This window comes from Mangifera indica, chromosome 16, assembly GCF_011075055.1.
Source record: "Mangifera indica cultivar Alphonso chromosome 16, CATAS_Mindica_2.1, whole genome shotgun sequence".
In the NCBI taxonomy this organism is placed as follows: domain Eukaryota; kingdom Viridiplantae; phylum Streptophyta; class Magnoliopsida; order Sapindales; family Anacardiaceae; genus Mangifera; species Mangifera indica.
Window position 1 is genome coordinate 5,149,477 of NC_058152.1, and position 20,444 is coordinate 5,169,920.

Consider the following 20,444-nt stretch of genomic DNA (forward strand, 5'->3'; position numbering starts at 1 on the left):
TTAATTTATCATTATTTTAAAAAAAATTATTTTTAAAAATTTAGTACTTTTTATATATTATTATTTTCTCATTAATTCGTATTAATAATATATATTGTATCTTATTGTATGTTGTGTTTGTTGTATCATATTAATTTGAGATATTTTATGATATGTATAATTTTTTATCTGTATCATATCATAAGATATTATTATATATCATAAAATATTGATAATTATAATTATGGTCTAAATTAATAATTAATAACATGGGGTTTTGAATCTTTCTCTCTTGTTTCTCTTTCTTCGTAATTCTAAGCACCAAAAAATAAACGCAAAGAATAAATATCTTCATAATTGAGAAAGTTAGGTTCTTCACTATACAAAACACCAAATCATATCATATGGAATCAAAGCATTGAATACTTGGTAGGTGGAAATTGCATTATGGGCACCGCCACTTCAATACCTTATGTTTGTGATAGGAATAAAATTTAGTGTATAATTAATATATTATCATGTGATTAAATAATTTTAAATTAAAAATAAAATAATATTTAATAAAATAAAAGTTAACAAAACTAATAAATTATTAATATTTTGAGATTAAAAAAAATTTAAATTTAAATTTCTATCTATTTTTATATAATAATGTACCGATATTTACAGGTTAATTGGAGCTTCTGTTCACATAAGCAAATTTATTGTGTTCGCTTGCCCTTCCATTTCCTTCTCAAATTCAAACTACATTAAACAATTCATAATTAATTAATAATCATTTTCCAATTTAATTAATTAATAATTTCCTTCTCAAATTCAAACTACATTAAACCATTCATAATTAATTAATAACCATTTTCTAATTTAATTAATTAATAACTATTTTCTAATCATCATCATCATCGTCGTCATCTTTACAAATCCTTGAGCAGCTTTCTCACTTGCTCAAGTGAAACAAACAGGACGATGGTAAACGGCCCTTGTCTCGATATCGTCGGAATAAACCCTTTATACAGAGCCATTGGCCCCTCCGCCTTCACCGTCTTCACCGCACAATCTACCGCTCCCTGATAAGGCGGGGCCTTCCCCGCCTCCACCTTCATGTTCATCACCCTTGTCTTTATCACGTCCACCGGGTTCGAGACAACCGCCGCAATGAACCCAGCTGCGAAACTCGCTGTCACGTGCGTCCCCAGCCCTTCACGCATCACTTCTTTTGCTAAAATCATTTCCTTTATCTGATCGTACGACGCCAGCTGCGATGCCGTTACCAACATGGCGCGGTTCACCGTAAGGGATGAGCCACGCCACAGGCTCGTCACGCCTTCCTGTTTCGCCATTCTCGTGATTGCGTCCACCACGCTCTTGTAGTTCCGACGCTGAGTCGGAGGGAGTCTTCCGTCGGCTTGCATACGAACCATTGCCACGTCAGCAGGGTTCCCAACAACAGCTCCAATTCCTCCGGCTATTAAACCGGCGAGGATTTTACTCGCTAGAGGCATGTTTCGGGTTTCCGGGTCGGCCCACTTTTGCTTAAGGATATCGTAAAGGCCCATTCGAGTGGTGGAGTATAAAGTCTGGCGGAGAATAGTAGCTGAGACGCCTGAGAAAAGCGCTGCAACTCCTTCTTTCTGGACAAGACGGATGCCGAGGGTGAGGAGTCCCACACGTGGAGGTGATTGGATGTGGCCGGCGGAGGTAGTTGTGTGGAAAGCCAAAGCCGGGCGGAGAGATTGAACCGGCTGCATCGGAGCGTGGGCTTCACCCTGAAGCTGCATGCGGACTTTGAGGAGATCAAGTGGATGAGTGGAACATCCGGCGACAATGGAAGCGATGCCGCCTTCAACAAATCCTTTAACACCCATTTTTTTTTTTTAAGAATTAAAACGAAAGAAACGAAAGAGTTGGGATGTCTTAGAACAAGATGAATTAGCAGTTAAAAATAGATCTCACTGGCGATATGAGAAGAATGAAGAACAATGGGCATTCATTATTCATACGCTGTTTAAACAAGGTGGAAGAAAATGGAGAGAATTAATTTTATAAGCAAAACTTAGGATTAATTTTGTTTTTGCGTTTGGTCTAAAACGTACATCATTTTGTTTTTGAGTTCCACAAGCCAACAGGGAAAGCCTTTTTGTGCGTTCAGATTTTTTTAAATTTTTATTCCTATTTTAACCTTGTATATATAAAAGTACTTATTTTAAAATTTAAATAAATATATTATAACAGTAACTTATTTTTCTAAAATACATTTCTTAAAATACCCATATAGAGATTCTCTATTTCCTCTACAACTTTTTCTCTTTTCTTCCTCAACTTTCAAGTGAGAAAGAAATCCTTGCAACATAAAAAAATAAATTATTAATAGAAGAAAACATGTGATTGAATAATAAAACCCGCGAGAAAACCATTATAAAAGATTCAATTTGGACACAAAGGAGGGAAAGACAAAAATTGTTAAATTTATTAAGAGAATTAACATCTACTGCAAAGACTTCATAGCAAAATTATTCACATTCAGGTCAATTTTCTTTATGACCAATTGAAAATGAAATAAGTATGATAGATTCATGTTTATAACTTTATGTAAAATTTAATTTTATTATGATTTCATATTATTAGATTGTATAATGCTATTAGTTCATGTTGTTTCTATTGTTTAAAGTTGTTGTAATGTTGTAGTGATGGTTATAAAATACCAAAATTCAGGCCAAAAAAATTCCAGACGAAGAGCAGGTTGGTGTTAACGCCTACCCCTTGAGCCCCAATGAATTTATTTATTTTTTTATGTTTTCTTCTATTGCACTCAATTCCTTTATTTTTTATGTTTGCTTATTCTAATTTGGTACTCGTGTGTGTATTGTTTTTCTTGTTTTGACAGAGAGTTACATAAAAAATTACAAAATTACCACTGTCATTTTCTTATGTTTTTTATTGTCTTGCTTTAATCAATTTTTATACATCACTTGATGATATGATAGTTTAATGTGTTGTAAATACATATGTATGAAGCTTGGTTGCATTGGTATTGCATTTGAAGCTTAATTTGAAAAAATTGTAAAGTAGTGTAATTTGAAGTTTTTATGTTTTTTAGGTTTATTTTTAGTCAAGATAGAAAAAGCTCCATTTAAGATTCACTATAGGGGCCAATGAGTTGAAGATGATGAAAATCTGGCAAAATATGTTGGTGGGAATAAAAGAGGGATGTGTATTGACACAAATGTTGATTTTAAAGGATTTATTGTAAGAATCAATTATTGTCTAAAACTCAATCGAAGTCAGTCAAATGTGCACGTATTTACACTAAGTGATATGGGTCAGATGGAGATTGTAGACGATGATGATGTGGAGTTTTTGATGGTTGTAGCAAGAAGTTCACAAGGATACACAAAACTTTTTGTTACCGAGAGTCAAATTGACGGAAGAGACAATCAACAAGACAAAGATGTTCATAAGGAAGAAAAGGAAAATCATCTGATAGATAAGTGGGCACATCCACAAAGTTTTCAAGAGTTTGGTAGGAATTATAGTGTTGATGATGATAATGACGATGACATAGATGAGGATTATGACGTAGAAGGTAATGAGGAGGAGGAGGATGATGATGACGACGACGAAGAATTCTCGGGGTTTGATGAGGACATGTATGTTGTTCCGAGCCAAGATGTTGGCAGAAGTCAAAGTCATGCTCGTAACGAGGGTACTGAATGTAGCACAAGACGTTATAACTTTATAAATATTGGAGCATATCCAAGTCACATCCATAATCTAAATTCATTTCAATGGGTTCCTGAGCTTACTATTGATGTTGAGAATGCATGTATTAGTAATTAGGCAACACAAAGGGGTAACCATTTACAAGTGATGGGTTTTTATAACTCCAAGGTAGAATTGAAAGCAATATTTCGAACATATGCCTTAGAGACAGAAATTCAATGGAAGGTTGGTCACTCCGATAACATATGGTATAAGCTTAAATGCAGACACCCACAATGTAAATGATAGACATAAACAATGAGAGAGCATGATAGAGACTATTAGGTCTTACGACGTATGGACGAGACCCACACTTGTCTGTGGGATCAAATGTTACTGCACCATGGACAAGCTGGTATAGAATCATTAGGGAACATACTTAAGTTAATGTTTGTGGTTGATCATATTCATCGAACAAAGGAAATTATTTCAAATATGATAGATAGGTACATAATTGATATATCCTACACGCAGGTATAACATGCCAAAACATATGCAATAAATGCATTACGAGAATCTTCGAAAAAGTTTTTCGGTCTATTACATGAGTATTGTCATAATTTAGAACTTAAGAACCTAGGAACTGTGACACATATTGATATCGATCCAAAAAATAGGTTCAAGTTTTTTTTTCATATGTATGGGGTGTTTTATAAGAGGGTTTCAACAATTCTGTTGCCTGATGATATGCATTGATGCTTTACACTTAAAGGGACAATATTTTGGGTCTTTTTTCCTTGCTGTTGTGAAGGGTAGTAATAATCAAATTTATCCACTCATATTCGGTATTGGGCACAAGGAGGGAATAGATACATAAACGCCCTTTTTGACATACATTAGCATGTGTATTGGTAATTTGCTAGATTTGACCATTATTTCTAATCACCATCATTCAATAATTACATCGTTTGCGAACGTAATGTCTCATGCCCGTCATGGGTTTTGGAATTACCACATAAAAGGTAACGTGCATTCGCAGTTCAAAAAAACTAAACACATTGAAGGATTATTTTGAAAAGCTACTAAGACATATCGCCTTATGGACTTTCAAGCTACTATGAGTAGAATTGCTAGAGAAAATCCCGCAACAACACCCTATTTGACTGATATTGGGTATGAAAGATGAGCGTGTGCTCACTTTGGAGGATGACAATACAATATTATGACGACAAATATTGCTGAGTCCTTCAATGCTTTGACACAAATTGCTCGCGCTTTGCCTATAACCATATTGGTTGAGTTTCTTCAAAGCACAATGCAACATTGGTTTTTCAATAGGCGAAACATGGCTGGTTCGTATGACTAAAATTTAATTATGTTTATGTTTTTTCATCATATTTATTTTAGTTGTTTTTTTAGATGAGAGATCATACCCGTTAACACCATGCGCTGAGGAACAAACTTGCTCGACATGTGTTCAAATCTGCTAACATGGTTGTTAAACCAATCAACATGTAACAATGCGAAGTTCATGATTCATGACAACAAGTGTTCATCGTGAATCTTCTATATCGAACGTGTGATTATGGACAATTTTAACTTTCTCAGATTTCATGTGCACATGTTACAACTATAACAATGTATAATAATCTATCGGACTGTGTAAGATGGGTTAGTACATATTACTTTACTGAATATTTACGTAGGGTGTACGAAGAAGATATTAATCCACTACAAGTTCAATCAACTTGGGCACCATCAAATATGTCCGTGATTTATCCTCTAGTGATAGAGCAACGAAGGTCCGCTCATCCTTCCAATCATACAAGAAGACCTTCACAAAAAGAGGAAGTTCGATAACAAAACTACAACCGATGTCATCAATCTGGCCATAGTCGCTTGAAATGTCAGAGTCCAGCTCTAGTGCCCGGGGTTGGCTCATCCTGCACACCAAGTAACACACGACGTCGAAGTCGTCATAGTCACTGTGCAACCTATACGACCGAATAGATTATCATGGTTAATGTTCTAATTACGTTTGATATTATAATTTCAATTGTATATTGCATGTTTATTTTATGTAATTTATCTGTTAGGTTTTGTATAAATTTTAATGTATTGATTTTTTATGTTCATATTCTTATATATATGTGATGGTAATGGATCAAAATAGTAGAATGAAATTACCATAACATTTATTTGTTAGCCTATCATTTTATGTATATATTCGATTTTTTGCCTGTACCATAAATCAATAAAACAATAATAAAATGCACCATTCAAATAATAATAAAATGACATCATTTAAACAATAATAAAATGACATCCAATTCATATATATGCCTGCCTGCCCACCCACCCTTTAATCAAATTCCTCAAACCTTTCATTTTCACAATCCAATTAAATTTAATAAATACAACCAATTAAGTAAAGTCTGCTAACATATAAATAAACCTATAAACACTAAATACTCACTGAGGGCGGTTCCTTGGAATATGGTTGTAGCCATGCGCTTTCTTAATCTCTTGGAATATTTCGATGTGAAATTAAATTGTCGATCTCATGCAAGGTATTCCATAAACATAAGTAAAAAAATGCTACAGTCTCCGCTTTCTACATCTTGTTTTGACATATCATAAACACTGTATTGTAATGTCGACGGAGTATCTGACAGTTGAATTCCCTTTGATGTATAAAAATTACTTACCTTCATTAGGTGTGTCAGTGTCCTATAACTTCATCGCTCTCTCTAAGTTAGTGGTATATTGGGCAGAGTTGTATACATACAACTTCCAATCGTTGATATCCAATACGCCATATACCCAATGTTAGTTGTTGATGTTGAGGGGAATAAATACCTTCCAACCAATGAGGAGAAATAAGTACCAATAATCAAATATATCGTAAAAAATTTATAGTTGTACACCACCTTATCAACACTACTCCATAGTCGAAAGAATTCAGTTGACTATTGATGTGAGGTCTCATTGATTTGATCTAGGAAAAATGTTGGCCACTTCATATTTGCACCCAACCGTTTAAACTCATCGTAGCACTATGAGAGAAGTCCAACGAACTTGGTCGAAATAGTCGTTCAGTTACTATCTAGAAAAGATTTATGGAGTATTCCATGAAAACTTTGATGTACTGTGTACACAGATAAATTATATCATAAGTTGAAAGTGATAACTAATATGAACAAATACAAAGGAAGGGTACATACCGTGTTTTCCAATCCTTGCCCTGGTGTTACAATTTGGGTCCACTATGGTTTGTGCATATAGGCGGTCATTCTGGTTAGTCCCCCGAGGAAGACACGTTGAGTGTCATTATCTGATGCATGATGGTACCACAATAAGATCTCTGAGTAGGCTTCAGCCAATTGTGAGTCCAAATGACGATCCTTAGGTATGGATTGTTTGTTCATTTTTGTCTTTGTTGGATTTGTGAATGGACTTACCAACTGTTTCCCTTTTCGTAGCACACGTCTGAATGCTAACACTTTTTTAGTTGTCGTCAGCTTCTGAACAGTTGTTGGTTGGTCTTGCACTTGTTATTGGGCATTATCGTCCGATGAGTCGTCCAACTAGAAAAAGTTCAAAATTTTATGCTTATTATTATTTTATAGCACAACTAATTGAAATAAAAATTAAGTATGGTAGATAATAACCTATACTGATCCTGATGCTTGAACATAAGAATCCTCAAGTAGTGCAATTTGATTATTTAATGATGTTTGGAGTTCCTGTATCTCCCCTCAAAACATCGATGTTTGTTGTTGTCATTGGTCCTGTATCTTCCTATGAAACATCGATATTTGTTATTACCAATGCGATTGCATCTTTTCATGAAACATTAATGACTGTCGTTCCCACTTCGCGTGTATCATTGCAGCGTGCTGATCCAATTATTGCCACATCTGAGAGCTGATCCCTCTTTCATGTTTCATTAAGATCTGTTAAAGACAGTTGTATGATACACCATTGTACGAGGTCCCGTGGATCAAGTGTCTTACAGGCTCGTCTATTTAGTGCTCTTGAGGATGAAAGGTGTGAGAAGTAGACATTCGTAAAAGGAAAACAAGTACATTATTAGAGGCCCTATGTGACTCTCGAGGGTATGCAGTGCGAGAGGATGACACCTGTGGAGGGGATGTCTGTCCAATACGAGATGTCCTAGGAACAACAGGTCTGACACCTCATGATAAAGATATTTATACAGAAGAGGTGGAAGATTGTGAAGACCCTTTGGGGGCTGTCTGAAAGGCAATAGGATGATTCGATTGGATGTCATCATCATCATCATTTAAATCTGTAGACTCATCATCTGATGATGTCGATGGTGCTTGTTCTCCCATAAACTCTAAAGCTCGAATATACCATTTAGAGTAACACTTAGTCTCGGTCGGATGTAATGCAGTTGTAATCCCATCCTAAAATATTTAGGAAATTTATAAAAATTAATGAAATACAAAATGAAATAATAAAATATAAATGAGCAATTTACTGGAGGAGTGTCCTAAAGTATCGATATGTCATCCTATGTAGGTAGTACAATTATTTTTCATTTTACGATACGTGAGATTTGATCATTTGCTTTCAGACAGATATAAGATGATAGATTCTGAATCGTCTCATAAATCCAATACTACACAATGTACAACATTTATGGTTTGTATTTACAATAGTCAGTATAAATATAAAACTTTATCTATTATATGATACTTACTTGAAAAGTAATCGGGTATCCCAAAATAATCTAACTGAGAAGTGGGAGCGGACTTGTGTATGAAGGGTAATGTTTAACATAATACTAATATTTGTTATAGATACCTTTTCACAACGAGTCAACTGTTTTATTCCATGTTAGTGTCCCCCATGGGTATCGACTAAATGCATCTAAATTGTCCACTAAATACAAAAAACAATCAGATATTTTGGTTCTATTGTCTACCCCTAATAATCTTGTAAATGCATAATACAAGACCGCGAACTTCACTACATCGTTATCATTGTCTCCCCAAATTTCATTGTCGAATGCTTGCTCGATCTCCCCATGAGATAACAACCTATGAATGTTCAAAAAGTATTCCTCTCTCAATCGAGGTGTCTCCGCGCAATCAATGTAATTGGACACCTTTATGTCCTCCCCAAAAATCAGACTAGTGCTACTGTGAACTGAACAGGACTGAATCGGAATTCAACACCATTTATTCTAAACCAAATTTCTTTGTTTTGGTTCCTGGGTTGATCATACGAAATAACATCGCTTAAATAAATACATCATTGAATTGTGGCTCCTTCAAATCTAATAAGTATCCAAAACATGTTGTCCGAAAAATGACTCTCTGAATAAATGTTAGTTTATTCCTAATTATAGTCACAATATCCATATTTGTCCGAAGTGACATATGCACTCGGAATCTGTATGCATCATAAAATCTATATGCCCCCTCTTCGTAGTTGATTGCAAATGTCTGAAAATATATATTAATTCATTAAATTACATTAATGCAAGATTATTGAAAGACAATCATTTTAATCACAGATTGATCAAACAAACTGGATTATCATTATTAAATTAACATAATTGGCACCGGCTAATATAATATTAGAATAAAAAAAATTAGATTATCAGTAAATTAATGTACATGACATCATTTTTCATAAAAGAAGAAAAAAATTTGAGTGTTCATAATCTTTGGTGTAAGATTATCATTTTTGAGTTTTAAATGTCATTTAAGCTACATTTTAGATTTGAATCACCAACAAACAATAATAAAATTTTAATTTCCCATAATAAAATCCACTGAACTACAAATAATAATAAAATGCATGTGGTGCTTTCACTCTAATTTTTTAATATTTTTTTCTCTTGTCATGTATTATTCTTAGGCCTGGATTCGAGCCAAGCCAAGCTCGAACTTCACTGAGCTTGAGCTCAGCTCGATAAATGATTAAACGAGCTCAAACACGAGTCTAAGCTCAGCGAGCCGAACTAATAATGGCTCGAACTCGAGCTCGTGAGCTATCGAGCTACTAACGAGCTTAGCTCGGATAACCTTAATGAGCTCTAACTGAGCCGAGCTTCGAGCTTTAAGCATACTGTTCAAAGCTCTTATGAGTTTTTTTCCTCTTTTTTAATAATTAGCTAAGAAAAATATTACACAACAAAACCAAATTTGTAACTCACACTGCGCACACCTTTCATCACTTTAAATGGCCAGGTTACCAGGAAAAAGGCAAAACCAAATAAACTAAATGGTTAATTTTCTTTGAACCTCCCCGCTGCCAAGGTATACTAAGGCACAAATTACGCTAAATGAATATAAAATTAACAGATAAATATTGGCCGCTGCACACACCTCTCATCACTTCAAATCTGAAAGCTGAAAGTAGAGATGATTCGTGACTGGAGAACTAATGAAGTGTTTGACCTTGCAAGCTAGATAGAGTCGATTGGATTGTGAAGTCGACGGTTTGATGGAGATGTAGATTGATGAGGCTTTGTGAAGCTGAAGCTCAAAGAAGACAAAATTCCAGAAGCTCTAGAAGAAGAAGAAGAAGCCGAGTGCTTAATTGAAGTTGAAAGAGACTGACAAAGTTTTGAGATATTTTTACTGCTGGTTGCCTATTAACTTTGACTAAATTTATTGATAAAAAATTATTAAAAGCAGTTTTTGTGTAGGATGGCCAAAGAAATGTCACCGTTTTTTTATTAAAAATTATTAAATTCTTCCTCAGCAAATTGTTGTGCAGCGGAAATATAAAACACAACTTCTATGCTATTGAATATAATAAATAATTAAAGCAGAAAATAAAATGTAGAAAAATAAAAGAAAGAGAACACAAGTATTTACGAGGTTCGGTAAATGTACCTACATCCTCGACGCCACTGACTACTTTCACTATCTTCAAAGAATAGTTACAAAGAAAATAAAAACTATTAGAGATCTCTAAATAATAGGATTCTCTCAATACAATTGTATTTGATTACAACTGTCTTAGGGATGATTTTGAACTAAAACCAAGGCCTCTATTTATAGCCTTTGGTAAAATACAAAGAGATTAAATTAATAGATGTGGGACATAAAGAGCCACTAATTTCAACAATCTCCACCTTGGCGATTTAGTGAGTCCCACCAAATTTCCTTTATACGATCTTCTTCAGCGACGACTTCAAATGCTTATTTCAGTGCAATTTAAGCTTATAGGATGTTGATCAAGTTCAAACAATGATTGAACTTGATCATTGTTACCACCTTGGTCATCATATCTATAGGATTCTCAGCAGTCTCAACATACAATAATAGATAAATGAAAAACCCATCTTGTAGCCTGCGAAAATATACACAATTATCACACTTGCTTCTTGTGTACCTATGCTCCATCATAAATTGATCAAATCGCTCGTACCACTGTCTTGGTGACTGTTTCAGTCCATAAAGCGATCTCTTCAATTTGCAAACCCAATTCTCTTTATCAGCAACCTTAAATCCTTCAGGCTGAGTCATGTAGATTTCCTTTTCTAAATTACCATGTAGAAATACAGTTTTCACATCAAGTTGAACTAGTTCAAGATTCAATTGTGTTACCAAGGCCAACAAAATTCTAATAAAGGAATGCTTAACAACTGGAGAAAATACCTCATCAATCCCTTCCTTTTGAGCATAGCCTTTTGCTACCAACCTTGCCTTGTAGCGAATATCTTCTATGTTAGGAAATCCATCTTTTCTTGCATACACCCACTTGCACTCAATTGTCTTCTTGTTCTCTGACAATTGAATTAACTGCCAACATTCATTCTTCTGAAGGGATTGTAATTCTCATCCATGGCTTTCTTTCATTTTTCAGTTTCTAGACTTTTGACTGCTTCTTTATAAGTGGAAGAAATATCATCATCTATAATTGGAAGTGTATAGGCCACCATATCAGCAAATTGAGCAGGCTTACGTATTTCTCGTTTTGGTCTATGTGATGCAATTGATTCTTGTTGTTGTTGAGGTTTTTGGGTTGAAACCTCTTTATCTTCACTTTCCTCCTCTACCACTGAAGTATCACTATCATTTTCAACAACTCTAACTGGGTTTATTGTTGTGATTGTCTCAAACTCCACCTGTTGCAGAATACACTCCACCTGCTGTTGAGTATCATCGGTCTTCTTTGTTACCTTCTTTAACATGACAAATTCGTCAAAGGTAACATCCCTACTATGAATGATTTTCTTCAACTTTGGACACCACAGACGATATCCTTTCACTCCAGAACTAATCCCCATAAAGATTGCTTTCTTAGCTCTTGGATCTAATTTAGACTCCATTGTATGATAATAGGTAGTCGAACCAAACACACGTAAAGAATCATAGTCATTAGCAAGTTTTCCAGACCATACCTCAAGGGGTGTTTTTCCTTCAATTGCAGTGGATGGTAAACGATTAATGAGATGACATGCATGTGTAACAGTCTCAGCCCAAAATGGTTTGCCCAACCTAGCATTGGACAACATACATGTTAGTGTGTGAAATTCCATATTTTTAAGCATTTAATTTCCTTGATTTGTGATATTTAATTTTTTAATTATTTGATTAATTGCTTGTTTTAGGAAATTGGACATTAATTGCATTATTCTGAGAAAAGATGCAAAATAAAAGGAATTTAGAGTTGTCACGTATCAAGACAGAATGACGGCAAAATACATAGGAGATGGCTGATTGTGGAAAGGAGAGAATCGCGCTATTTATTGAGAAATTCACAGATGAAGACTTAATTAACAATTGGAGGAAGTTCAGGTCCTTTGGATGATATTTGACATAAAAATATTACTCAATGACTGAAGCAGACTTGGTAGTATAAAAAGGACAATTGCTCTCTGTTTTAGGGTTTTTTTCTAGTTTTTTAGCATCCTTTTCTTTCAGAAAGAAGACAGCCGCAACCTTTCGCTGGTTCTTCTTCAATTAGGATAGAATTTTTATTTTAATTTTCTGTGAAGCCATGAACATAAACATGAGTGGCTAACTCTTTTCTTTAGTCGAGTAATTAAGATCATGATTTTACGACGATTGTGAGATCTTCTTTACCCGTTCTTTTCTTTTAAATATTTAATTTATTCCTGATTTTATTTATTGTTGTCTTGTTCAATTAAATATGACACATCTTATTTATTTTGGATTAAAAACAACTTTGCTAGATTAAATTATTGAATCCGTAATTGTTTGATGATTTAATCATAAGTGGCTGGCTAGCATGCTTGGTGAAGTAGAATGATTATTGTATGTTAGTGGAATAGGTTAATCTAATTTAAACAAAAACAGCGTCTATGTTTTGTTGATTAGAATCGGTAGCTTTTCTAATTCTTAATTCTATTTTCAATTTAAATTCTAAGATCGTATCTAGAACTAATTGAAAAACAAGAGAAGTAATTAAAGAACGTTTCTTAATTACCAACACCTAAGGAAAAGCAGAACAACGAGCGTCTCGATGTTTCATAACCGGTTTATTTAAAAGGAAAAATTAATCTTTTTATCGATGATTAATTGAATTGAACCATACCTGAATTCTTGGCTAGAACTCGTCTTTTTATTGTTTCAATCTAGTTTTCTGATTACTTTGATTATTTAATTCTAAATTAATTTATTTTTGTTTATCCGTACGATTTGAAACAACAAAATCCCTCTTGCTTTATTTTGATATATTTCAGATAAATAACCCAATCTCTGTGGATACGACTCTACTTGCCTTATCTACAAGTTTTCATTGAAAGAGTAGAAAATTTTATTTTTGGTGGATTCGACACCCACCAATACATCTAACCTTCTCCAGCAAGGTTCGATTCATGCGTTCAGCCACCCCATTCTGTTGTAGTGTTCCTTTGACTGAGAAATGACGTACAATACCTTCAGCCTGACAAACTTCAAAAAACGGATCACTAGTATATGTAGGATCGAATGCCCTAAGAGGGGGTGAATTAGACAACTTTAAAACTATCTTTTCCAAATTTGAGAATTAAAGCAATTTATTCAAATCAAATAATGTTACCTATTTTTAATCCAATGTATGAGAATAACTAAAAATATTTCAAATAACCAACACAATCAAAATAGCATAACATAAAGTATGAGTTTAAGGGAAAAGAAAATCAAACACGCGATGTGTAGTGGTTCGGCTAAACCCGACCTACGTCCATTCCTCCAAGCTTTCTCCCTTGGAGTATTCCACTAATACTTGGTTGACCAAAACCTTAACCAAGCTTTTCTTCACAATCAAAATAGCTTCCAAGGTGCTATTAACCTTCACAAATATTAATACCCAATTTCTCTCACAAGAAATTTTCTAATCTCTCCAAAAGTGAACCTCACTCTTTTATAACACGAATTTTAGTATGAAATTGAAATATGACCTCTCTCAACAGTGTATATGAAAGTTAAAGCTTAGTACAACCCAAAGCAAATGAAATTACAAAGTGTATGAGCAAGGGTTTTGATTAGAGAGAAGAATTTGCAAGTCAATAGCTCAAAACTAATTTGCTCTCAAATATATGAAAGTTTTTGGTGGCAAAAGTTCTTTTCGAACGAAATTGATTGGGTTTATATAGGGGAAAATAAGGAAAGTTACCGTTGTGCACAAAGATAGCCGTTTTAATTTTTCAGAAAATGCACAATTCGATCGACTGGATGGAATTCGGTCAATCGGATGTGACGTGACACTTCCGTGAAGCTTATGTGGCACTAGCCATTGGAAAAATTCAAACCAAAATTCGATCGACCGAATTCAATTCGGTTGACCGAATTTCTGAAGCCAAAATTCATGGCTTCTGGACAATTCGGAAGCTGATTCGGTCGGTCAAATTCGGTCGATCAAATTTTATTACATTTTACCCCCTAAATTTTCAAAAATTGTAATTTAACCCCTAAAACTTTGAAAAGTGACAATTTAACCCATTTTTGAAAATTCTTTCAAAACCAACTTTAAGATATGAAAATGTAGTTCACAAAACTTCATCATTTTAAATGAATTAATAAACTTTAGTGAAAAACTTGGCTTAACCCAATAAGTTTGAAAAACAACATTTTAACCCAAAATGTGACAGATATAAAAATGAGTTTTCAAGTGAGCTATGCCATGCAAATAAACATTCTAATCAAAATGAATGCTCCACATTACAAACATGTCTATCTAAACTTGAGTTTTACTTCAAATCTTCAAGAATTCTTCACTTGAGCCTTGTCTTCATTTTCATCTTGAAACTCCTTCAAGTGCACTAGATTAATTCTTGCAATCTAAACACATACTCAAGTAAAATCATTAGTTAATATGCTAAGGGACATATTAGTTTGTTATCATCAAAATAAGAGCATAATGACTCCTTGAGTCAACAGTATACTCACCACCATTATCAGTTCTTAGTCGTTTGATCTTTCTGCCAGTCTGAGTTTCAACCATCTTTTTCCATTTCAGGAAAACATCTAATACATCATTCTTCTTCTTTAAAGTGTACACCCACGTCCTTCTAGAAAAGTCATCAACAAAAGTAACAAAGTAGTGTCTACCTCCCAAAGAAGCTGTTTTAGTAGGTCCCCACACATCAGAGTGAACATAATCTAAAATACCTTCAGTATTATGAATTACAGTACCAAATCTTACTTTTGTTTGTTTTCCTAAGACACAATGCTCACAAAAATCTAACTTGCAGGTCTTTGCTCCTTTCAATAAGTCTTGTTTCACCAAACTAAATAAGGCTTTTCCCCTGCATGTCCCAAACGCATATGCCAAAGTCTGGCTGTTTCATCATCTACATCTTTTCTAGATACTGCAGCTACTAATCCAAAAACTGTACCACCATTATAATAATACAAGTTATTTCTTCTTATACCTTTTATCACTACAAGGGCACCAGAGATAACTTTCAAGACTCTATCTTGGATTGACACCTTGAAGCCTATGGATTCTAAAACTCCCAAAGAAATGAGATTTTTCTTTAACTGTGGTACATGTCGAATGTCTGTCAGAACTCTAGTTGACCCATCATTATTCTTCAAACAGATTGAACCTATCCCCTCAGTTTTATAAGGACTATCATTACCCATGAAAACAACTCCACCATTTAGTTTTTCATAATTGAAGAACCATTCCTTGTGTGGACACATATGATAAGTATAACCCGAATCTAGAAGCCATTCATCATACTGAGATGTCGTTGGTAGATTTACTAAAGTAAAATCTGACCCATCTTCTTCAATTTCAGCTACACATGAAGCAACTTTGGTCTTCCCTTTATCTTTCCTTTGTAACTTCGGACAATCTTTCTTCCAATGTCCCTTCTCTCAACAGAAAGCACATTCATCTTTACTAGGTCTTTTATCAGATCTACCCCTTCTTTCTTGCTTTCAACTTTGACTTCGTCCTCTTACAGTAAAGGCTTCAATAGTTGTCTCTCTATTCTCTTGTTAATCTTTCTTTCGAATTTCATTATTACTCAGAGTAGCACATACCTCATCGTAAGTCACTTTCTCCTTTCCATGAAGTAATTTAATACTTAGATGATCTAATTCTTCAGGTAGAGATCCTAGTAGAAACATTGCTTTATCTTCACCTTTGAAAGTTTCATCTAGATTCAGTAAATCAGCTATCAACTAGTTAAAAGTATCAATATGATCACTTATACTTGTACCAGGTTTCAATTGAAGATGGAACAATCTCTTCTTCAAATAAAGTCTATTCTCATTGCTCTTCTTCATATACTTGTTCTCTAATGTCTTCCACATTTTACTTACAGACGTCTCTTTCATGAATGGATATTTCTACTCTCTACAAAGACACGTACGAATTGTACCACAAGCTTGACGGTTGATCCTGACCCAGTCTTTGTCATCCATCTTCTCTGGTTTTTCCTCTTTTAGAGCTATATCAAGATTTTCTTGACATAGGGCGTCCATCACCTCACATTGCCACAAGCCAAAATTGTTGCGGCCATCAAAATTTTCCACATCAATTTTTGCGGTTGTCACAATTGTCTTTGTTGATGTCAATGCCATTTTCTGTTGACTATGATTTACTTGGTAGATAGTTTTTCAAATAACCAAGTTCCACAAATTTATATTCAACAGCTAGAACAAAATTACTATAACCTAGGATAGTAGTAAGTGCCCAAAAAATGATAATATATGCACCAGGAAAGTACCCAGGAAAGATTGGTGGGGACAAAACCTCCTTAAAAACCAGCCTCCTTAGACAACATTTTTCTAGACATACACATAACCATATAAATAGCTACTCACTGTCCTAAGCCTAGACTCTGATACTGCTTGTTATGCAGCGGAAATATAAAACACAACTTCTATGCTATTGAATATAATAAATAATTAAAACAGAAAATAAAATGCAAAAAAATAAAAGAAAGAGAACACAAGTATTTACGAGGTTCGGTAAATGTACCTACGTCCTCGACACCGCTGACTACTTTCACTATCTTCAAAGAATAGTTACAAAAGAAACAAAAACTATTAGAGATCCCTAAATAATAGGATTCTCTCAATACAATTGTATTTGACTACAATTGTCTTAGAGATGATTTTGAACTAAAACCAAGACCTCTATTTATAGCCTTTGGTAAAATACAAAAAGATTAAATTAATAGATGTGAGACATAAAGAGCCACTAATTTCAACACAAATAATTTGACAGAATATTTTAAGAAAGCCAAAGAAACATCACTGTTTTTGTGCATGATGGTCGACTCCTTCTCAGACACGCCTCCAAAAGTCCATGAACTATTTCAACTCGCGAGCTTATCCAAGCTATTGGGTTTTGGGCTCGAGCTCGTTTATCTGTCAACAAGTAGTTCCAGCTCGAGCCCAAGCTCGTTCATTGGTGGCTTGTTTCGAGCCAAGTTCGAGCTCAAATAAGCTCGACTCGAATCCAGACCTAATTATTCTTTTGGAAGAGTTGGTTCCCTTCATCTTTATTTCTTGTGGAAGTTTTGCTTGCTTCTATAATAATTTTAGTGAAATATTCTACCTGACAAAGCTTGGTGAAAATGCCAAGGCTTGGTGTTTCCGCCAACCATGGTATGCCACTCACCCAATTTCAAATTAATTTGAACAATTTCATTATTAATTTTAATTTCAATTTCAAATTAATCCAATTTTTTCAAATTAATTTAAATTTGGACCAAATTTCAAATTAATCTAATCAAATTAAATTAATTTAAATTCAAACTAAATTAAAATTCAAAATTAAATTTGATATGATATATTTTTACTTCCATTTGATATAATGAAACCTAACCTGTCTTTCTGCAATTATACTGATAATACCAATGATCGATAAAGCTATTTGTTGAATTTTTTTTGTGAATGAGAAAACAATTCGATGATTTATGTAGAAGCAAATACTTTTAAAGAAAATAAGGAAATAAGCAACCAAACACTTTTGGCAAAAAATATTTGCCAAAACTTACACATATATATGGAAGCAAGCAAAACTTCCATGTGAAAGGTAAGAAGGCGCAAACAAGAGTATGAGAAATATATTATCCTTTGGTTGTCAGTGAATTATTAAAGTAAATGCACTATTCATGTTAATGAATTATTCATATATATTCATTATAATATTCCACATTGATGCATTCCTTATTCATATATATCCATTGTACTTGCTAAAAACATGAAAGTGCATTATTCCATCTTGATGCATTATTCATATTTATGTCAGTGCATTATTCTATCTTGAAGGACTTGAGATTTAAAAAAAAAATTTAAAAAGGGTTGACGTTGACATTTTAAAAAAAAAATTTTAAAGTTTTTTAAAAAAATTCATAGCCCTTGAGACTTTTTTGAAAAAAAAAATTTTAAAAGGGTTGGTGTCTTTTAAAATGCAAAATGCCAATCTTTGGTGCACCAACCCTTTTTATTTACAATGCAAGAGAGTTAACGTTGACGCCAACTCTTGATGTCAATGCTAAGGGTTGATGGCACCAACCTTTTTTAAAAACCCTTGCTTTTAACAATTAGTAACTTTTTTTTTTCTAGTTAAATGCCAACCCTTCATTTCTTCTAGTTAAACCCTGCCAAATGATCTTCTTTGATCATTCTAGTAGTTAGGGTCTAATATAAGGTATGAAGTGGATGTGGTCGAGTTTTGGTGGGTTGCTCTTTTTGTTTTATATCTTTACTTCGAAGAATTCTTAATCTGAAATTCGTTTCACTTTTCAATTTTTTCCTTCTTTCTTTTGTTTTTGAAGCATTGGCTCCATACTGGAGCACTTTTTCTATTTTTCCCAGTACAGTTCCAAAGTTACATGGGTCCTTAGTTGAAAGTTGAGAAAGAAGAGAGAAAAAAGTTGCAGAGAAAAAAAGAGAATCTCTGCATGGGTCATTTCAAAAGGGGTATTTTGGAAAAGTAGATTACTGTTGTGGTATATTTGTTTAAGTTTTGAAATGAGTGGCATATATATATACACGGATTAAAATAAGGCTAAAAATTTCAATTTCCCTTTTTTCTGCGTTTGATAACTTCAGGTTTAGGGTGTAAGTTTTATTCTCAGTTATTTATTTGTTGAAAAATGTATTAAAATTAGAAAAGGAAGACATTGCATTTGCATGGCTTAATTTCTATGGTATTACAGATGATACAGTATTACAAGGACTCAAGTGTTATTATTTGTCAAATTCTGATGACCAAAACTTTAACTTCAAAAACAAAATGATAATCATCCCAAAAATTTGGAATAAAATAATGAGATTAATTTCCATTGAGAAGATGTCAAAAGAGTTGTTAAAGACTAAAGTCTTACGTCTAATAAGAACAATATAAGTGAGTAGTATATAAATGTGATAAATTGAATTTTAACACAAGTCAAGAGAGTCGAATGAAATTTTAATATAAATAAGTTAAGTTTGAGCTTGATATGAAGAGTCAAACTCAAGCTTGTCTTGAGTCTGGCTCATAACTTTAGTAAAATTAAAATTTTTAATGTCTTCTAATAAAAGAAACTATAAAGAAAAGTTGAAATGTGATTAGAAATGAAATGAAAAAAAACTATTTATAATGGATAAAATGAGTAATTTATATTAATCTCACTATGTAGGACAACAATAGAATGAACTAAACATGTTATAGTGGGTGAAATGGATGGTTGGATATTTTTTTTGGTATGAGACTTCTGTAAACAGAACTATAATGATTCTTCATAAATAAAATTAAGCATGTTATGCTATTTTGTTTCTTAGACACCTATGAGAATATTCTCAAGCCTACTGTAAATGCATAATCGAGAGAACTTATCATGTCATCTATTGATCCTGCCTAATCACTATTAGTGTAGCCTATTAGCTTACAATTATCCATAGGATTGAACCAAAGGCTATAGTCTTTGGTACCCTACAAGTCTTGTGAAATTCTTTTTACGATTCATAGTGAATTTGAGTGGGATTATGCATGAATCTTGATGGTAAGCTTGTAACATACATAATATTCGGTTGAGTTGTATTCAAATAGTGCAGATACCTAATAAGACTTCTATAGTGTGATAAATTTATTGTTTTTAAAACACTTTTTTTTTTTCTAAATTTTTCATTAGTAACCAACGGAGTTGCTCCTACCTTACACTCGTTTATCTTGAATATGTAGATTCTCTAACTTTTTTTTATAAGATGAATATCCCCAACTCTTCTTAGATTATTTCAATGCCAAGAATATAATGCATTAAATTTAAGTTTGTTATTTCAAACATCTACATTATATCTTCTTTAAACTTTTACGTTATTTTC

At 33.5% G+C, this 20,444-nt stretch overlaps 1 protein-coding gene across 1 annotated transcript; it reads right to left on the reverse strand.

Moving 5' to 3' along the window:
- Positions 1-817: 817 nt before the first annotated feature.
- Positions 818-2,073, reverse strand: LOC123198859 (mitochondrial uncoupling protein 5-like). Its single transcript, XM_044613655.1, has one exon. It carries the CDS (start codon positions 1,842-1,844, stop codon positions 894-896), a length of 951 nt encoding a protein of 316 aa, XP_044469590.1. The 5' UTR covers positions 1,845-2,073; the 3' UTR covers positions 818-893.
- Between the last annotated feature and the right edge of the window lie 18,371 nt (positions 2,074-20,444).

Coding starts and splice junctions, on each gene's coding strand:
- LOC123198859 (XM_044613655.1), bottom strand. CDS start 1,844: ATGGGTGTTAAAGGATTTGTTGAAGGCGGCATCGCTTCCATTGTCGCC.